The 18,550-nt window shown below is 41.6% G+C and overlaps 1 protein-coding gene across 1 annotated transcript in view; it reads right to left on the reverse strand.

Moving 5' to 3' along the window:
• Positions 1 to 868: 868 nt before the first annotated feature.
• Positions 869 to 18,550, reverse strand: part of HTR1E (5-hydroxytryptamine receptor 1E) — a 72,689-nt gene continuing 55,007 nt past the window's right edge. The window contains exon 2 of the mRNA XM_067702636.1: positions 869 to 5,339. Coding sequence (XP_067558737.1) covers positions 4,056 to 5,153 — 1,098 coding nt within the window. The 5' untranslated portion in view covers positions 5,154 to 5,339 and the 3' untranslated portion in view covers positions 869 to 4,055. The remainder of the gene's footprint in view (positions 5,340 to 18,550) is intronic.

Consider the following 18,550-nt stretch of genomic DNA (forward strand, 5'->3'; position numbering starts at 1 on the left):
AGATATTACAGTCATGATAAATACTAGATTTTCAGCATAGGCACGATCTCAGTTAAATCACCTGTAATTTAAATCTCAACATCCTGGTACATAGATCACCATTAGCTGGACAGCTGTCTGACTTGCCTTGTAATATTTGAGCTGCTACAGAAACCAGTATCCCCTTGTGGAAAAGACTGCTCATTAGCCCCTTGTATCCATCCTCTCCTGCTTCCTTTTATTATAAAGTTCTCACTTTAAGCAAGGCACGTGGTTGCCCAACTAGAGATTCACCCCCTTATTCTCTTTTACAGCTTGGTGTGGCCATGTGACCAAGTTATTGTCAATGGGCTATAAGGAGAGGTAAATGTGTACAATTTCCACATGACTTCCTTAAAAGGAAGTTGTTTGCTCTCCATTTCTCTCTCCTCTGTTCTATGGACTGGAACGTGGATGTGATTGTGAGTCAGCTTTGGCCATGCAGACGAGGACAAGCCTTGAGGGGACGGCAGAGCCACAAAATGGAAGGACCTGAGTCCCTGGAGGACATCGTGGAGCAGAGTCTCCTGTTCACTCTGGGCTGCCCTCCTACCTCTTGACTGTCATGTGAGAGGAAAGAAACTATCTTGTTTGAACTACTATACTCGGGAGTCTCTACTTTGAGAGCAGCTTAGCTTGAATCCTAACCAGTAAAGGACATTCATGTATTCAGTGGAGAGAGAAATCCATTTTCTTTCCATGTGGAAGCATTCCTAGCAGTTTTTGAACAAAGATGGGAATGTTAGGGTAAGTTTTAAAGAAAAAGGAAGTGTGTTATTACATCATAGGATTTTAAAAGTTTGGTTTTCTCACTGAGAGAACATTGCACATTTACATTTCTTTTCTGGGAACATTTATTGAGTGCCTACTGTGTGTAAAACACTGTAGGAGGCCCTGGGGATACAGAGATGAAACAGACACAGTTCCTGCCCTCAAGGAGCTCACAATCTACTATAGCAGACAGAAGAAATATACAAACAAATGCACTACAAGATAGGATGCATATAACAATAGAGATCCCAGTGAGCTTCTTCGGGAGCATAGAGCTGGGAGAGGACTTTCACATGACAGAGAAGGAAGGAGGACCTTAGGAAGGCTTCGCAGAAGAGACTGCATTTGCACTCCATGGTGAAGGACTGGGAGAAGAAAGATGGGAAGCCAGGGGGTCAGGTTTCTGAAGCAGTGGGGACAAATGTTAGGGGAGCTCAGAAAACACAGGAAATCTCCAGACTTTTCTAGAATATGAGGTGGGTGAGAAGAAGTGCTGAGACTTAATTCTGGAAATGTGGTTTGAGGCCACATAGTGAAGAAGCCTTGAACGTTATATTTAGGAATTTTAATTTATTTTGTACTGGTGGGAAAATACTAAGGGATTTTGAGCACTGAAGTTAGAAATCGACAGGACATTCTAGGAGACTGAATCTCAGGCTTTAGCGTGCACCAGAATCTCCTAGAGGGCTTGTTAAGATAGAGATGGATGCCCCCCCACCTTAGAATTTCTGACGTAGTGGTTCTTCAGTGGGGCCCTAGACTTTGCATTTCTAACAAGTTCCCAGGTGATACTGACGCTGCTGGTCTGGAGATGTTGCTTTGAGAACCACTGTTCTAGGAAAATGTATCTGGCAGGTGTGCAGGGGCAGAGTGGCAGGTGTGCAGGGGCACAGTTGCAGGTGAGGGGTCCAGAGGTAGGTGGATCATATAAGAAGATTGGTCCAGGGGAGAGAACGAAGTTATTGGAGAAGAGGGGTGAATATACAAACATTGCTACAGAGGTAAATGGATAAGACTTTTATACTATCTGGATGTGAGAGACAAGCTACAAAGAGAGAGAATCTCATTGACCTAATGTGAATGATAAAAAGCATGGTAATCCTGTTATCTGAGATTGAGAAGGTGGAAAAGGAGAAGGTATGAGTGTGGGAAATGATCATGAGTTCAGTTTAGAAAGGCTGTGTTTGAGGCACCAATAGAGTGTTAGTAGGGAGATGTTCACCAGACATAATTCATGGGTCTAGGGTTTGAGAAAGAGAGAGATCAGAATTAAAGACACACATTTTAGAGCCTCGGGCATGGAACTATTTGTGGAAATGATGGAGGTTGGGGTGGAGTATGAATATACGGGAGGTGAGAGCTGAGGATAAACCCCTAGGATGAAGAAAAGGAGGCAAAGAATGAGAAGGTAGCTGGAGAACCAGGTTAGTAAAGGGATCCTGGAAGGCATGGGCTTAAACAAGAAAGGGATGTTTAGCTGTTTTAACTGATGAGAGTGGGAAGTAGATAAGGACAGAGGAAAGGACACTGGATTTGCCCATTGGCAAGTCGCCGATACCCTTTGGGAGATCAGTTTTGGGGGAACTGGGTGGGGGGCATACCCAGATGGCAAAGGAGAGAAAAGTTAGTGGAAGGGGAGAAGTGGAGGTAGAACGAGCAGGTTGATGACTGGGGAGACTCAGATGGGAGAGTGTGGAGAGAGATGGAGCAGGGGCCGGAAGGGGAAGTAGGGCCGGAGGACATTGGTTCTAATGTCTAAGAGACTTGAGCAAACTGATGGGTGAGATTAAAGAAAAGTGGGGAGAGGAAGGGATGGTGGGAGGGAGGGAGAGAGAGAGAGAGAGGAAAGTAGCAAGATTACAGAAAATTTGAGAGGGGATAGAACTAAGGGGTAAAACATGGAGGTGGAAGTGGGCAGGGGGCAAAGCAATGTCTTCTTGACAAACAAACGAGATGTGATCTGGGGGGAGTGAAGAGGTGGGAGAGGCTGTGGATGGGAGGTGAGGAGCAGAGGTCTAGAAAAGTCACTTACTGAGAAGTGTTCAAGAACTTCCACCCTTTCAGTCCCTTCTGTCATCACTCTTGACTTAGTGATGAGCTCCACCATATGACTAGAGCCATCAGTCCAAGTTGGCCAGGCACTGTGTGGCCTTGGGTCCCGCCTGCAGCCTCCTGGCCCCAGTCTGCAGTCCAGTATGGAAGCTATAGGGATTCCAGGAGACACAGTTTCATACTCATTTGCTAGTGGGTGGCCTTTGCTGTAAACACAGATTTTCAATTTTTAATTTTTTTTCCAAGTGCACAGCTGGTAACTTAATGAGCAACAGTCTCCAACAAAGTTCTTCAGGTAATGGATTCTCTCATTTGGTCCCTGCACCCCTTAATGGGTTCAGCAGCTTAATACTGCTTTAAAAGTTCTCCACATTTGACTTGTACTCACACCTTAATCCTGCTAGAATGGGAGAGTGTACTCGAGGCTTAGCTGGGACACTTCTTAGAACTGGAGGAGGCCCAACATGTCTGTCAGGTTAAATAGGAACAAAATGACCAATTTCCATGATTGTTTTATAATACTATTTGCTTATGTTTCACATTCATAGTCAAAGACCTAGGAAAGTGCCAGTATATTCATTCCAAGTTCTGTTTAGAGAATGAGGATGTGTATTTAATCATGAACTAAGAAGACATGCCAGCTGTACTATTTGTGTTGGAAAGGAGTGGGCCATGTAATCATAATACGTGGCTTTAGATCAGGTCTGCAAGCAGTAGATGACAGCGCACCACTTTTTTTTCTTTTAATGCTTTATGTGGTCACGCAGTTTCCACTGGAATTGGTAAGCATTTGGATCCATATGCTCAGAACTAACGCCACACACCAGGGCAAGTTATCAGATATTTGATTTATAAGTAATAAGAAATTCTCCAAATGAAGATTTATTTTGGTATTCTTTAATTGCAGGGTTAACTGAAGTGGCTAAAAAAGTGAAAAGTATTTACTATTTTACCTTACTATTACTGCTGTGAAATTTCTGTTTTTGTATGATAGTGTTTATTTGCAATTAGGTACCACAAGTAAGACCAGAGGTAGAAAACAGCACACCCAATAACAAGCCTCAAACAAAACAGAAAACAAACAAACAAAAACCAAGACCACACATACTTACAAACCTCCTGAACCAACTATGTTCAAGAATTAATAAGTTGCACCCCTTACCCCTGTGCACTCACGAGGCTGGTAAAAGTCATGCCTTCCAGCTTTTTACCATCTAAGTATGTTCTCGGCACCGAATAAGCTTTTTAAAAGCCAGCTTAAAGTCTTCATTAAAACTTGTGTAGAGCAGAGGGTTGATCAGAGAATTAACATAACCAAGCCATGTCAAAAAATCGGCCACTTCAGAGGACACGGTGTAGATGCTCAGACCCACAATCAGCTCTTTGATGAAGAATGGCAGCCAGGACATGATGAATGCACCCAAAATCAGTCCGAGGATGCGTGCTGCCTTGCGCTCCCTGGTACTGGAGATGTGCTGGCGTTCTCCTGGGTTATCTAGGTCATGGGCAAAGGGAGGGATCCTGATGGAGGTGTGGATCTTTTCAAACTCTGTGGGAGGGTCTGAGGTGGAGAAGTCAGACACACAGAAACTCTGTGTCAGTTTACAACTGGCGAACGAATTTTGGCTATCTGTGCTTCTGTTGCTTAAGTGCCGGCTTGATCCTCTTTTCTGGTAAAGGCTCTTGGCTGCATGGTAAATCCGGTAATAGAGAATCAGTATCAAAGTCAAGGGGATGTAAAATGCCCCCAGTGTGGAGTAAATGGTGTAGATGATGTGGTCGTGCTGGATGGTGCACTGACCAGGGGGCAGGCTGAGTTGGCGGTGGCTCCTCCAGAACAGAGGGGGCATGGAGATGAAGACAGAGATGGTCCAGACCGTGAGGATCATCAGCCCGGCCCTCTTGGCGGTCCTCTTCCTGGCGTACTCAATAGCGTTGGTGATGGCCCAGTACCTGTCCAGGGCAATCACACAGAGATGAAGGATGGAGCAGGTGCAGCAGGTCATGTCCACACTCAGCCACACCTCGCAGATGAAGTACCCCAGCTTCCAGCTGTCCGTGACGATGTACGTGATGCTCAAGGGCATGACGAGCACGGCCACCAGGAGGTCCGTCACAGCCAGAGAACAGATCAGGTAGTTGGCAGGCTGGTGGAGCTTCTTGGTGGTGCAGATGGCCGTGATCACGGCCGAGTTTAGCAGCATGGTCAGGGCGGTGATGATCACCAGAGTCATGGAAATGAGCATCTTCTCAGTGATGGTCTTGGGTCTCACAGCCACACTGGCTTCTGGGGTACAGTTAGTGATGTTCATTTTCCCCTGTTCTAATCTACACTGTGGAGAAGCTGATGGTTATTTTCCTGCAGTTGGAAACTATGTAGACTTGAAAATCTCTCATTTGTAAGGAGGCGGTAATTTTTTCTTCAGCTGCAGTCTCTTGGGTTCCATTTCGTGTGGGTAAAGGGAAGCACCACAGCATTTCTTCTGAATGGAGGGTTCCTGGAAAATAGTATGCTACTGGTTAATGAATGAAAAAGCCATATTCTTCATGGACATACATACACTAGCAAATGTAAAATAGATAGCTAGTGGGAAGCAGCCATATAGCACAGGGAGATCAGCTCGGTGCTTTGTGACCACCTAGAGGGGTGGGATAGGGAGGGTGGGAGGGAGACGCAAGAAGGAGGAGATATGGGGATATATGTATATGTATAGCTGTTTCACTTTGTTATAAAACAGAAACTAACACACCATTGTAAAGCAATTATACTCCAATAAAGATATATTTTTTAAAAAGCCATATTCTTTTACGTGGAAGACAAAATGACAGTATTTTGGTATTCATAAAATCTTTACATATTTTTGATATAATTTTTTTCTTATTTGAATGTAATCTTCATCTTTTTTAAAAATTGAAGTATAGTTGGTATACAATATTATATAATATAGAGGTATACAATATAGTGATTCACAATTTTTTTTTTTTTTTTTTGTCAGTGTGGCATGTGGGATCATTTTTCCCTGACCAGGGATTGAACCCGTGCCCGTTGTAGTGGAAGCGTGGAGTCTTAACCACTGGACCTCCAGGGAAGTCCTGTGAGTCACAATTTTTAAAGGTTATACTCTATTTATTGTTATTATAAAGTATTGGCTATAGTCCCTGTGCTGTACAATATATCTTTGTAGCTTATTTTTAATTTTTTTTAATTTTTATTTTTTTGTGGTACGCGGGCCTCTCACTGTTGTGGCCTCTCCCGCTGCGGAGCAACAGGCTCCGGACGCGCAGGCCCAGCGGTCATGGCTCACGGGCCCAGCTGCTCCGCGGCATGTGGGATCCTCCCGGACCGGGGCACAAATCCATGTCCCCTGCATTGGCAGGCGGACTCTCAACCACTGTGCCACCAGGGAAGCCCTGTAGCTTATTTTATACATAATAGATTCTATACATAATACAATCTATTATGTATACTTCTTAATCCTCTACCCCTATACAGCCCCTCCTCCCTTCCCTCTCCCCACTGGTAACCACTAGTTCCTTCTCTATATCTGTGAGTCTGTTTCTTTTTTGTTATATTCACTAATAAACTTCATCTTTACATTATTATTCAAATGCTACATTTTTAAAAAATTCCCAAACTCTTTATGAGGAAGACATTATCAAATTTTAATTCTATCTTGCCACCCAAATTACTGTCTCATTTAAATTTATAAGGCTTTTTACACTTGGAAACATATATTCACATAATATCATGCTTTAAAAATTCTGGGACCATTACATTAAAGGAAAAATTATATTGTTTATAATAAGAAGCCTTCAAACCAGATTTTAAAGTTTCACAGCAAATATTTAACTTCAGAGATATTTTAGTGTCACAATGGGATGGTGCAATTTCGTCTAATTATTTCTGACATTTTACGTATCCCACTGTGCCTTTCTCTGGAGAAAAGAGAGAAAAAAGGATATAACGTCACCTTGATGTTTATGGCAAATTGTTCTCAGAGTAATACAGTAAATTGACTATGAAACAGAATGATCACCAAGCTCAAAGATCTCTATATTTTTTAAAATGTGTTTAGTTTTGGTTAACATTTGTGTTTATCCATCTATCTATCTATCATCTTTCTAACTACCTATCTGTCTTGTCACCTGTCTACTGGAACACTGTCATTAAGCTGGGCAGTCAATGAGATAGTGACATTTACTGAATGCATAGCTGTAAGGAATTTTTAAAAAGTAAAGTCAAATATAAATGTATATTCATGAGAATAAGTCAAAATCTGCATAGGAATATTCATGGCTAATGACTATTGGTTAGAACACAGATCAAATCCTCTGATTTGACTCTATGACATTAGGTCCAGGAAAACTTCAAAGAAATACTGGTGTTTCAGCAGTTTTAAGAAGGGACATAGATTGTTGTGGATTAGGCCCAACAGACATAATGACTTCAGCGGAGGATGAGGGCAAGAGCAGCTGAGACATGTGTGAAATGGGAGTGAAGGTGGGTAGAGGTCTTTGGATGAAGTGGAAACAGGAAGGCAGTGGGCAGGAATCAAAATCTCCAGCCTGGGTGAGATTTAGCTCTAAATTTAATTTCTCCTGTTTATAGGGCAAAAACCAAGAAGAGGGTAAATGAGGATCATTTATCTTTTAGACACAGAAAATGAAAGAAAATAATGATGATTTCCCTAAAGATCAGAAGTGAGGGAATTATTTTTAAGATAGTCTGTATCTTTCTTCTGCCTCTCTGTTTCTATGATGTTTTACAGTGTTTCTGTGGGTGTACCTACTTTTCTTCCTCCTTTTTTTGGCTGCATGGCACTGCATGTGGGATCTTAGTTTCCCCAACCAGGGATCGAATCCATGCCCCCTGCAGTGGGAGCACGGAGTCTTAACCACTGGACGGCCAGGGAAGTCCCTGGATGTACTTCAGAGTCCACTTTTGAATGTCTTGTGTTTCTCTAGTTCTTTCAGGGGACTTGTGCCATCAACAATTCCTTCTTTCTTATAAATGGAATATTTTTTTCTCCGCTGGTACCTTTCCCTCCTTTTATAATCAGTTTAAATGTGCATGTATATTTGAGACCATGTTATAAAACTGAAAGAATATGGGCTCTGGAATCAGAGACATGGGTTCAGATCCCAGCTAAGCCATCTACTAGCTGCTTGGGGCAACTTCTCTACATTTTTCCCGGTGTCTTATGTCTTTATCTCTCCATTTTGACCCCTTTCTGTTTAATAAAATGAAATAAAGTTGTTTTTTTCTCCAAATATTAATCCTTAGCTATGTGTTTCTTGGGTTCTTGAGGTTTGTGGGATAGAGTAGTTCTCAGTAAAAAGTCTTTTCCACTCCGATTGTAAGATTAAGAGCATGCAGTAGCATGAATAAGGGACAGAAAAGTTTAGAAATTTCAATTTGATTATAGAGGCAATTAGGAAATGCATTAATTTTGAAAGTGTGCAGTAAAAAAAAAAATCAGAATCATTTCAGCTTCATAGAGCTTTTAAAAGCTGCTCTATTTAGCTGAGCTCCCATAACTCCTACTTGTAATTTCTCTGGTGACACTATTTTGCTCCTTATTTTGTAACTATTTATTTTTCATTCCCCTCAGCAGACTATACATTTCTGGAGGGTAGGATGTATGCCTGATTCATCTTTTTAGCCTTAAATTAAATTTAATTTCTAGTTAAATTAGTAAGAACATTACGGTTTAAGGGGACTGCATTGTCAGCTCTTTAATGTGACTTCCTGGTTTATTTGTGCCTGAGCCTTTCAGAGTAGAAGTTTTCTATCCTTGTATTGTCAGCCACCCTAAACTCCTGCACACATCCAACTTGCCATCTTTCATCTGTTTTCATTTAACAATATATCTTGAAGTTTGTTCCATAGCAACACATGTAACACATTCTTTCAGATGGCTGGGTAAGATCCCCTGGGGGGTGATGATAAATTGAACAAGTGTGGAGAACTGGGCTTTGGAGCTCTTCACTGTTTAAAAAAATCAGGTAGGTAAGGAGGAACCTGCAGATCAGAGGACAAGAAAAGCTCCTGAGGTGGAGGAGAATGAGGAGAGAGAATTCCATGCCACGACCATGTGAAGGAAGTATATTAAGTAAGAGAGCGTGATCCACTGTGTAAACACTGCTGACAGACTGTGGATGGGCTGGGCAATCCGGGTGACATCCATGACCTTGACAAGAGTCATCTGGTGCTGTGGTGGAGTTTACTGAAAAGGGGAGCAGAAAAATAAGGTGGTGGATGTGGAGGGAAATGTGGCGTCAGGGTTGTTTTCTTTTTAAGATGAGAGGTTGTCTTTTTAAACCAGGCTGTTCATAGTTTTCTTTACTGCTACATTCAATATCCTTTGTATTGGGATGGGGAGCATTTGTGGAGTGAGTGAAATGTAAAAGAGGAAGCAGGAAAGCTGTAAGGAGGAGGCTCGAGTCAGTCAGTGGGGCCTCGGGACACCAGGTAAGTAGAATTCCCTGAGCAATTTAAGGGATCATGTTGGGGGCGGTGAAGGGGCCAGAGATACAGCCATATTCAGGAAATGACCCAACCTCAATTGTCTTGGCTTCCTTTTATAAGAAAATAATACAGTTGATAATCACTACCAACTCCTTAGGAGGTAGTATGATTTCTAATTAGAACAGAGCTTGTTACATAGCACCTGAAAATCTCTTAAGCATCTTTAGCTTCTCACGTAGTGCTGGGGGAGGGACTCTAATAACACTTCAGTCAAAACACATTCTGCAGAACCAAGGCAAATACTGATAGCAACACACCAAATTTCATTAGTCCCCTGGAATGGAAAATTAACTGCAGTAATTGTAGCTAAAACCAGACATATCCTATCAGGAGTTGATGCAGGAACATCTTGGGGGGTTTATAACTTTCAGTTTCTGCTCTAATTATGACATGGAAAATACCGGTGCAGTCCAAAGCCATGTTTAAATAGTTTTTCATTAGAATTATGAATAGGAGAGAATCACTCTAAACCAAACAGCTCAGTGTATGCTGCTTCCATTTACCGAGATGCTTCAGAGCCTCTGATTTATACTATCCCAGTGATGGTCAGAGCACCAGTCACCAGAGTTATGAGCACACTCAACTCCTTTCTAATTTTACCTTCTTATCTAGTCTCCTATTGGTTTTAGATAACTTGCTATAAATACTCTTTCATCTCTTCTTTGATTGTTTTCATTTTGCCCTAATTTCTTCAAATCATGAAAAAAACCCTCAGTATGTGCCAATTTCTTTTTGTTATTTCAGGAGTGACAACTTGCCTTCATATTACTAATTTTGTCTCCCTAACTGTTTGTTAAATCCACCTCCTCAGCCTTCATAAAGACTTTTCTTTGACTGTCCAGGGGAAAGGAAGGGTGGATAGTAGTACGTTTGACCTTTTAGTGGGCGCAAAGGAAGAGGGAGAGGAGATTCCAGAGTGTGGTGTCCTTTATTCTCTTTTTCTTATTTATTTATTTTAATTATGACTGGGACATGACGTGGTTATTATGAGGTTACTATACTCATAACAGGAAAACATTATCATTGTAAAAATTCAAGTGAAACAAAGTACGTAGTTTCAGGAGATGTTTGTATATTCTGGACACAATTCTTTTGTCAGAACAATGTTTTGTGAAAATTTTCTTCTGCTCTGTGGTTTGCCTTTGTATTTTTCTACGTAGCCTTTTGATAAAGCAGAAAACTTTAATTTTGATGAAGTCTGTGGTCCATGTTTTCTTTACGATTAGAGCTTCCTGTGTCCAAAGAAGGTTTTTCTAACCTCAGAGTCACAAAGATCTTTTTTTTGTATTTTCTTTAGAAGCTTAATAGTTTTAGGTTTTATGTTCATCTTGGGAGAGGTCATCCAGAGGACATGACTGCCCGTGAGCTGGACCAGAGCAATGGGAGGCTCCTCACTCCATCCCCCATCCTTGGAATGCATGTTCTGCTCACAGTTCCCACAGTGGGAGCTGTTTTCAAGGATGCAGCCTTGAGAGATTAAGGTGTTATTGAGACCATCTGGACGGTATACATGACTGCATCCAGTTAAGGCCTCCATATAAACTTTAAAGATTCTGGTAGACAGGTGTGGAGATCTATTCATCTTGTGAACACTTGAGACCAGCCTCATATGTAAGTTCCCTTGCTTAGTAAACCTCCCGCCTACCCATCTGGAGTGGTCTGCCTCTATCTTTGGCCTCTCTTTGCCCTCTGTGTATGGGGGCCAATTTCAGATTTCACTCCGGAAGTTCCTGAATTTGCAAACCAACAATTGGTAAGCCAGTCAGGAGACTGGAGAAGTGGGTTTTGGGAAAGCAGCATCTGTGGGGGAAATCCCGAATTGGCCATTGACTCTGCGTGGGGAAGGGTGACCTGTGTGTTAGATGCTTGTGGTCCTCCACATGAATCCGGGGACACCCTGGAACCCTGGCTGGCTTAGTGAGCTTGTTTGAGGAACTCTGCATGGTGCACTGCAGCAAAGAAGGGAAATGAAGGGCTGACAGTGGGCTAGTCTCTACTGTGGGCAGTTCACTGGCCACTATGCCCAGCTAGAGATGGAAGCTCAAGTAGAAGTTGGAAGAAGAGCTGAGGTTGGAGAAGGGTGTGCAGTGTCCACTAGTCTGCTAGCTTCCGGGCTGGCAGACAAAGTGGGAGAGCAGAGTAAGAAGTTAGAGACTTTAGTGTGCTGGTTTGCAAAGCTAGGAGGGCACAAGCTGTTTAGGATTAAGGTCTAAGTGTGGGACAAAGCCTGACTGGGATGCTAAGAGGTGGAATCCCTGGGAAAGGAATTTGAATGAAGAAGAGGATGTTATGGTGATTGACATTGAAATGGATGAAATGCCCCTGCTGTCTGATCCCACCGATGGTTACAGAGGGCAAACCGTTATAGTCAGGAAGTTCCCTTCGATGTTGCAGATTGGGCGTTCTCCCCACATCAACAGAATGGGCCCATTACATTGATGATATAATGTTAACACATGAGGACTTGGCTTTGCTGCAGGACACTCTGCAGGCTTTGCTGGAACCTCTGTGGAGGTGATGGACAATGAACCCACAGAAAATTCAAGACCCAGGCCCTGCCATCAAGTTTTTGGGAGCCATTTGTTTAGGTAAGATGTATATTGTCCCAGAAGCTTTGACTGATAATGTACAAACCTATCCAACCCCTAAGAACATGAAAGGAATTCAAGTTTTTATAGGGATTTGGAGGTTTTGGAGGTTTTTACTCCCCACCTGGCACAGTGCCGCCATCCCTACACTGCCTGGTAAAGAAAGGGCGTGTATGGGACATGGATCAGAGCAGCAAGCCCCCTTTGAGAAGGCAAAAATACTAGCGAAGCTGATTAAAGCTCTGGGCATCTCTCAAGCAGGGCTACCACTGGTGTTAGATGTGCCTGTAACCCTTGGGCACTGTGGCAAAGACAACAGAATACCCCTAAGATATTTGTCCCAGCTCTAAAAGGGGGCAGAAACCCGATATAACCCCATAGAGCAAGAGCTCCTAGCAATATACACATTCCTCCAGGTAGAACCTCTCAGTGTATACGGTAAGAACTTCCCTTCCTATCAAGGGGTAGGTTAGGATGTTGCTTTCCTTCTCCCACAATCCCTTGTGCCCTTATTTTCCAACCCCAGACCAGCAGGATGGCTCCTGCAAAGAAGGGTGCCGAGAAGAAGGGTCGGTCCACCATCAACAAGGTGGTGACCAGAGAATACACTATTAACATTCACAAGGCATCCGTGGAGTCGGTTTCAAGAAGTGTGCCCCTTGGGCATTCAGAGAAATCCTGAAATTTGCCATGAAGGAGATGGGGACTCCAGATATACGCATGGACAGGAGCTATGCAACACACTATTTCTTTTTTTTTTATAAATTTATTTTATTTATTTATTTTTGGCTGCATTGGGTCTTTGTTGTTGCACACGCGCTTTCTCTAGTTGCAGTGAGCGGGGGCAACTCTTCATTGCGTTGCGCGGGCTTCTCATGGCGGTGGCTTCTCGTTGTGGAGCACAGGCTCTAGGCGCACAGGCTTCAGTAGTTGTGGCTCGCGGGCTCTAGAGTGCCGGCTTAGTAGTTGTGGCGCACGGACTTAGTTGCTCCACAGCATGTGGGGTCTTCCCGGACCAGGGCTCGAACCCGTGTCCCCTGCATTGGCAGGCGGATTCTTAACCACTGCACCATCAGGGAAGCCCCACAACACACTATTTCTTGCTTCTCAACCTAAAGTAGGTTGAGCAAAACCCCCCCAAAATATGTACCTGCAAACCTCCCTCTTATAAACATGACCTTGGAGGCGGTTGGAGCGGAGCCAAGTGGTCTGAGACAGCAATACTTTGCAAGGTGGAAGCTCAGTAGGAAACCTTAGCTCTGCAGGCAGCTTAAATGATCATTTCCTTGAGTCTGGTACAAAGGCACACTGCACTGCAGAAGACTTAAGAGAAAAATGTGTGCACAGCACAGGAAGGAGCCCAGATCTTCTCTGATTAATTGAGTACTTCAGTTGTGTCATTAAGCTGGATCAAAAAAAAGTCATTTCACTTAAAAAAATTTGCTAATACAACTTCAAGCACCAGCTAGCTTAAATGACAGGCACTTCATAAAGTTCATTTTTATTATTCTCAGCTGAAAAGTAAATAACACTTCTATGGGTGCCCTTCATATTAAAAGGCTTTATTTGCCTGCAGTAGAGACTGTTTATTGACTAAAACCTTATCTATACTTCACAAGACAGATTGTATTTCCCCATCACCTTTCAAAGAGATGTATTCAGTCCATACAGGAGAAAGAAAAGCAGTCTGATAAAAGAGACGCTAACTGAAAGAGCTCCCAATGACAATGACTGCAAAAGCTGGGACAATATGAGCAGTGAAACAAATAACATAGTATTGGATTATAACCCAGAAAATAAAATAAATATCCATGAGTTCATACTGACATAAATAAATAATATAAATAAGCATCAGCAAAAATAAATACTGTATAATATCGCTTATATGTGGAATCTAGAAAAATGATACAGATGAACTTATTTGCAAAGCAGAAATAGAGACACAGACATAGAGAACAAACTTATGGATACCAAGGGAGTAAGGGGGTGGGTGGGATGAATTGGGAGATTGGAATTGACATATATACACTACTATGTATAAAATAGATAACTAATGAGAACCCCCTGCATAGCACAGGGAACTCTACTCAGTGCTCTGTGGTGACCTAATTGGGAAGGAAATCCAAAAAAGAGGGGGTATATGTATATGTATAGTTGATTCATTTTGCTGTACAGCAGAAACTAACATAACATTGTAAGGCAATAATACTCCAATAAAAATTAAGTAAAAAATATATAAGCATCAGCTGCACTTTTATAAAGGTAATTTCCCCAAAACAAAAGGCTACTGTCCTCTCAGGACTGAGTCATAAGTGTATACACATATAAATTGTTGAATAAATAAGTGCTGAAAACACAAATCTTCCTTAAAGAAGAATTCCAAAAAATGTAAGTACATATTCCCCCCTCCAGGAATTGGAGCTTAATTCCCCACACTTGAGGGTAGGCTAGACTTAGTGACTCACCATTGTAAAAAGTAGAGTAGAGAAAGGAAAAAATAGTACCTTTGTAGAGGAGAATCCTGGCAAGCACTACCTTAGCCAAGTGATAAAGGTTTACATCCCCAGTGATGTCATGTGGATATGATATACTCTGATATGATGTAATGAGAAGGGCACTTCTCCATGGTATTCTTTCCAAAAACCCATAGCCCCAGTTTAAACATGAGAAAAGCACCAGACAAACCAAGATCAGGAGTCATTCTGCAGGATACCTGGCCAGCACTCCTCAAGACCATCAAGGTCACGAAAGAGAAGCAAAGAGTGAGAAATTGTCACGGGCCAGAGGAGATGGGAAATGCGACAACTAAATACAATGTATGTCCTGGATTGAAACAGAAAGAGGGCATTGCTGGAAAAACTGGTCAGATCCAGATAAAGTCTGGAGTTTGGCAACAGAGATAAGACTGGGAACGACAACAAAGCCTCATCTCATGTACCAGTTGTATCACTGGCTGCATGGACTGCTGTGTTGGATTTTCTAAGGTTGCATCTGAACTCAGCATGACAGTGCTGTGAATGGCAAGTGTTATTTGCTATGGGTGTGGGCAGGGGCTGGAGAGCATGCACCCTATATATTTGCCTTTTCTTGGTCCTATATTTGTTTGTTTACTTTGCATTTGACTGTCTTGCCTCAAAAAGTAAATGTGTTTTGATTTTCCCATAGTTATATTATCTGACTCCCAAACTCACAATATTTACTTTGTCAATTTTTGCCTCATTTCCTTTTTCCTTCATCACTATTATGCTTATTAAGGGGGCCAAGGGAACTTTGTATGTTTCTTTTTACTCCTGATGAATCCTCTGAGTTGCTAAGCTATTAAGAGCCACAGTCCCTTCTAGAGTACAGTTAATTAGATTTCACTATTTTCCAGCAAAGTGTTGAAATTGTTTATAGGGATTAGTAGCACTGATCAGAACTTAAAAGGGCACTGATATCTCTGCAAATATTATAGGATTATATATTTTGCTTTTTAAACTGTTACAGGTGAGGTACTTCAGATATAATAGGAAAAGGAAATAGTTTCACCTCATATAAACCCCAGCTCATGGGTCCTGGCTGCTGGAGTGCTGGACTGAGGATTCAGAGGTGGTAACCAGACTAAGCAAGAGTGTTATGACTGATTAGTGATCAATCACTAGTAACTAGTCTGGATTGGTATCTGAAAAGCTAAGATATTTTTATTTCCCTAGATTAAAAAAAAAGTCAGTGTCCTTCCAAATGGCAGCAAATGTCTTGAGGACCATCATTTTGATTCAATCTAATTTCAGTCGAGTTCTACCTAGAGAAAAATAAATTCTTCTAATCACCATGTTCATGAATTCCAGCTTTTATGAGAAAAGTGATAGAATTGTGACCCTCCATGCTACTTTTTTATTGTTTATAAGAAATACAGCAAGGTAGTAATATAACTTTTTCCCCTTCTACAACTGCACAGATAGTAAATAACAGCCTTCTAGATGTTGGAAATAATAAACATTACCAGAATTTGTTCTGCAACATGTGAAGGATGCCACCACGAATTTTTTTTTTTTTTTTTGCGGTACGCGGGCCTCTCACTGTTGTGGCCTCTCCCGTTGCGGAGCACAGGCTCCGGACGCGCAGGCTCAGTGGCCATGGCTCACGGGCCCAGCCGCTCCGCGGCATGTGGGATCTTCCCAGACTGGGGCACGAACCCGTGTCCCCTGCATCGGCAGGCGGACTCTCTACCACTGCGCCACCAGGGAAGCCCAATAGGCCTCCTCTTAATTCTATATTGAAACAAAGCTGTCGTGGTTCTGGGCTTATGCCTGTTGTGCTATTTTAAAATATTTCAGAACATTTACGTAAAAATCCAAGATTGTGGAAAGAATTTGGACAGATGTCGACAGCGTGTTTTAGTGTTAATCCAAATCTGGATTGAGCCCCTTTGCTTCAAATACCTGCTAGTTCTCTTTCTAAGACAAAGTATGGTCACTGAATGGCCAGGGCCGTTTCTTGTTCTTAGTATTTTCTTATAGTCCTCACTAAACTTGTCCTAATTTATTAATTCAACGTGTATTTACTGAGCACCTGCTCTATGTCAGTTACCCTTCCACTTGTTGGGGATATGGTGTAAATAAAAAAGATAAAAAACTTTGCCTTCCACAAATTTATATCCTATTCCTAGCCTAATTTATTTAAAATAAAATGTTAATTATGGCTCCTTTAGAAACAGACTTAAAAGTGCATTTAATATAATTCCTAGGACAATAAAAATTATGGAGAATGTTTTAACTATATACACACATACATACATACCTCTTTATTCTTCATATGCAAACACTCCTTAAAACTTGAGAGTGGTTATTAAGTTATTAATGTATTTGATCAGATTAACCTAACAGCATTATTTGCATATTTACTATATTATCTCTTATTAGGACAAAAGTAAGTAGTTGTCTTCAGAAAAGATAATACCACCAATGTGTTTGACTTGATACTTTTAAGTAAGAGCTTTACATTTTCCTCATCATCTTTCAGTCACTAAAAATTCCTGATCCCAGAACTTGAGATATGTATATACATATTGAAAACATATCTTTAAAGTTTGACCAGAAGAACCTAGCAATCATGAAATGTATGTTCCTAATACAGCAGCTCCTAAATCAACACTTTGTAGAAATTACTTATGTCTTAGGAAAGTATTTTCTTTCTGGGCTTTGCTAAATTCAGTTGAAACAACGGAGTTACATTTTAAGTTAGATCTAAAAAATGGTTCTTTGTTACAAACTGTAAATGACTCAAGTTCAGGAAAGATGAAAGGGAAGGATATTCTTACTAATAGTTTAAGATAAACCCTGCTTATTTATAGAAGCCAAAACATGAATTTGCATCATTTCTTTTACATGTTAAAGATGTTTCTGAATTTGCAATGCATTCTGCCATCCTTAACTAAGCTTTTTTACATGTCCCCTACCCTGTCTCTCTCTCTCTCTCTCTCTCTCTCTCTCTCTCTCTCTCTCTGTTTTCTCTAATCAGATAACGTGGACTTCACAGGGGAAGTTTTAGGGTGTGAAAATTGCATGGTAAATAGAATATAATTAAGCTATGTGGCCTGATAATCAGTAATATGCTATATTCCATATAGATTTGACTGGCTTTCATTCAAACTACCTAGTTTCATTCTTTTATTTTTAGAACTTTCATATTTTATAATCTTTGTTCCATTTATTTTCCCAAGAGAGAACACTCAGTATCTTTTAAATTCTGCACAGATTCCAGACTGGTTTTTAGAACCTTAAAAACCCTTTGTTGGGAAGAAGAACAGGTAATTACACTGAAGACACAAATTCGATTCACCAGTCTGATGGGATGTAGCGTACACTGTGGGGCTCATCCCAGACCCCTCTCCAGGGCTGACCCACCCCTGGGTCCTCCATCCATCAGTCCTTCTTTCTTCACTTCCTTGCAGGTGAATCTCCTCAGAGGACTCCCCAGCCAAACTTCTGTACACAATTCTCCATCTCAGTCTGTTCTGAGGAGACCGAATCTAAGACAGAAGGGGAGCGGTCTAGGACAGTGTCTCCATTCTTTCTTTATTCCTCAAAGACCAGTAAAGGTGTAAAATTTTCTAAAGCACATTTAGAAGGTAGGTGTTTTCTAGAGAGAACTGAGGTAGGGAGCAGGTTATTTGGACACTTGGGTAACTGAGGTAGAAGTACAGAGGAGGTAGATACTTATGGGAAAAAAGTGGTCTGTAATTAAGAAGAATGAAAAGAGATAGGGCTTTTAATGCCTAAAGACAAGCCTCCTGGATGTGTCAGTTGCCTCTGATACAGAGCTGGAGGACACTGTAATTCGAGGCCAAGTTTGGGGCCTGGTTCTCATTCCTGAGGGAGTGATGGATATTGCTAGAGGGACATGTAGAGGGGCTCAGGGTGCAGAGGCATCCCTCAAGGGAGGAAGGAAAGCTTCATTTTCTATGAAAAACAAATGAAGTGTTTGAGATATAGTGTATGTGTCTGACCAGTATTGCTGGAGACACTGGGGTAAAAGAATGAAGGCATCAGCTCTAGACTGTTAGGTTCAAATCCTGGCCCTATTGCTTACTAGGTTGTCCTTGGTTAAGTTA

This window comes from Pseudorca crassidens, chromosome 13, assembly GCF_039906515.1.
Source record: "Pseudorca crassidens isolate mPseCra1 chromosome 13, mPseCra1.hap1, whole genome shotgun sequence".
In the NCBI taxonomy this organism is placed as follows: domain Eukaryota; kingdom Metazoa; phylum Chordata; class Mammalia; order Artiodactyla; family Delphinidae; genus Pseudorca; species Pseudorca crassidens.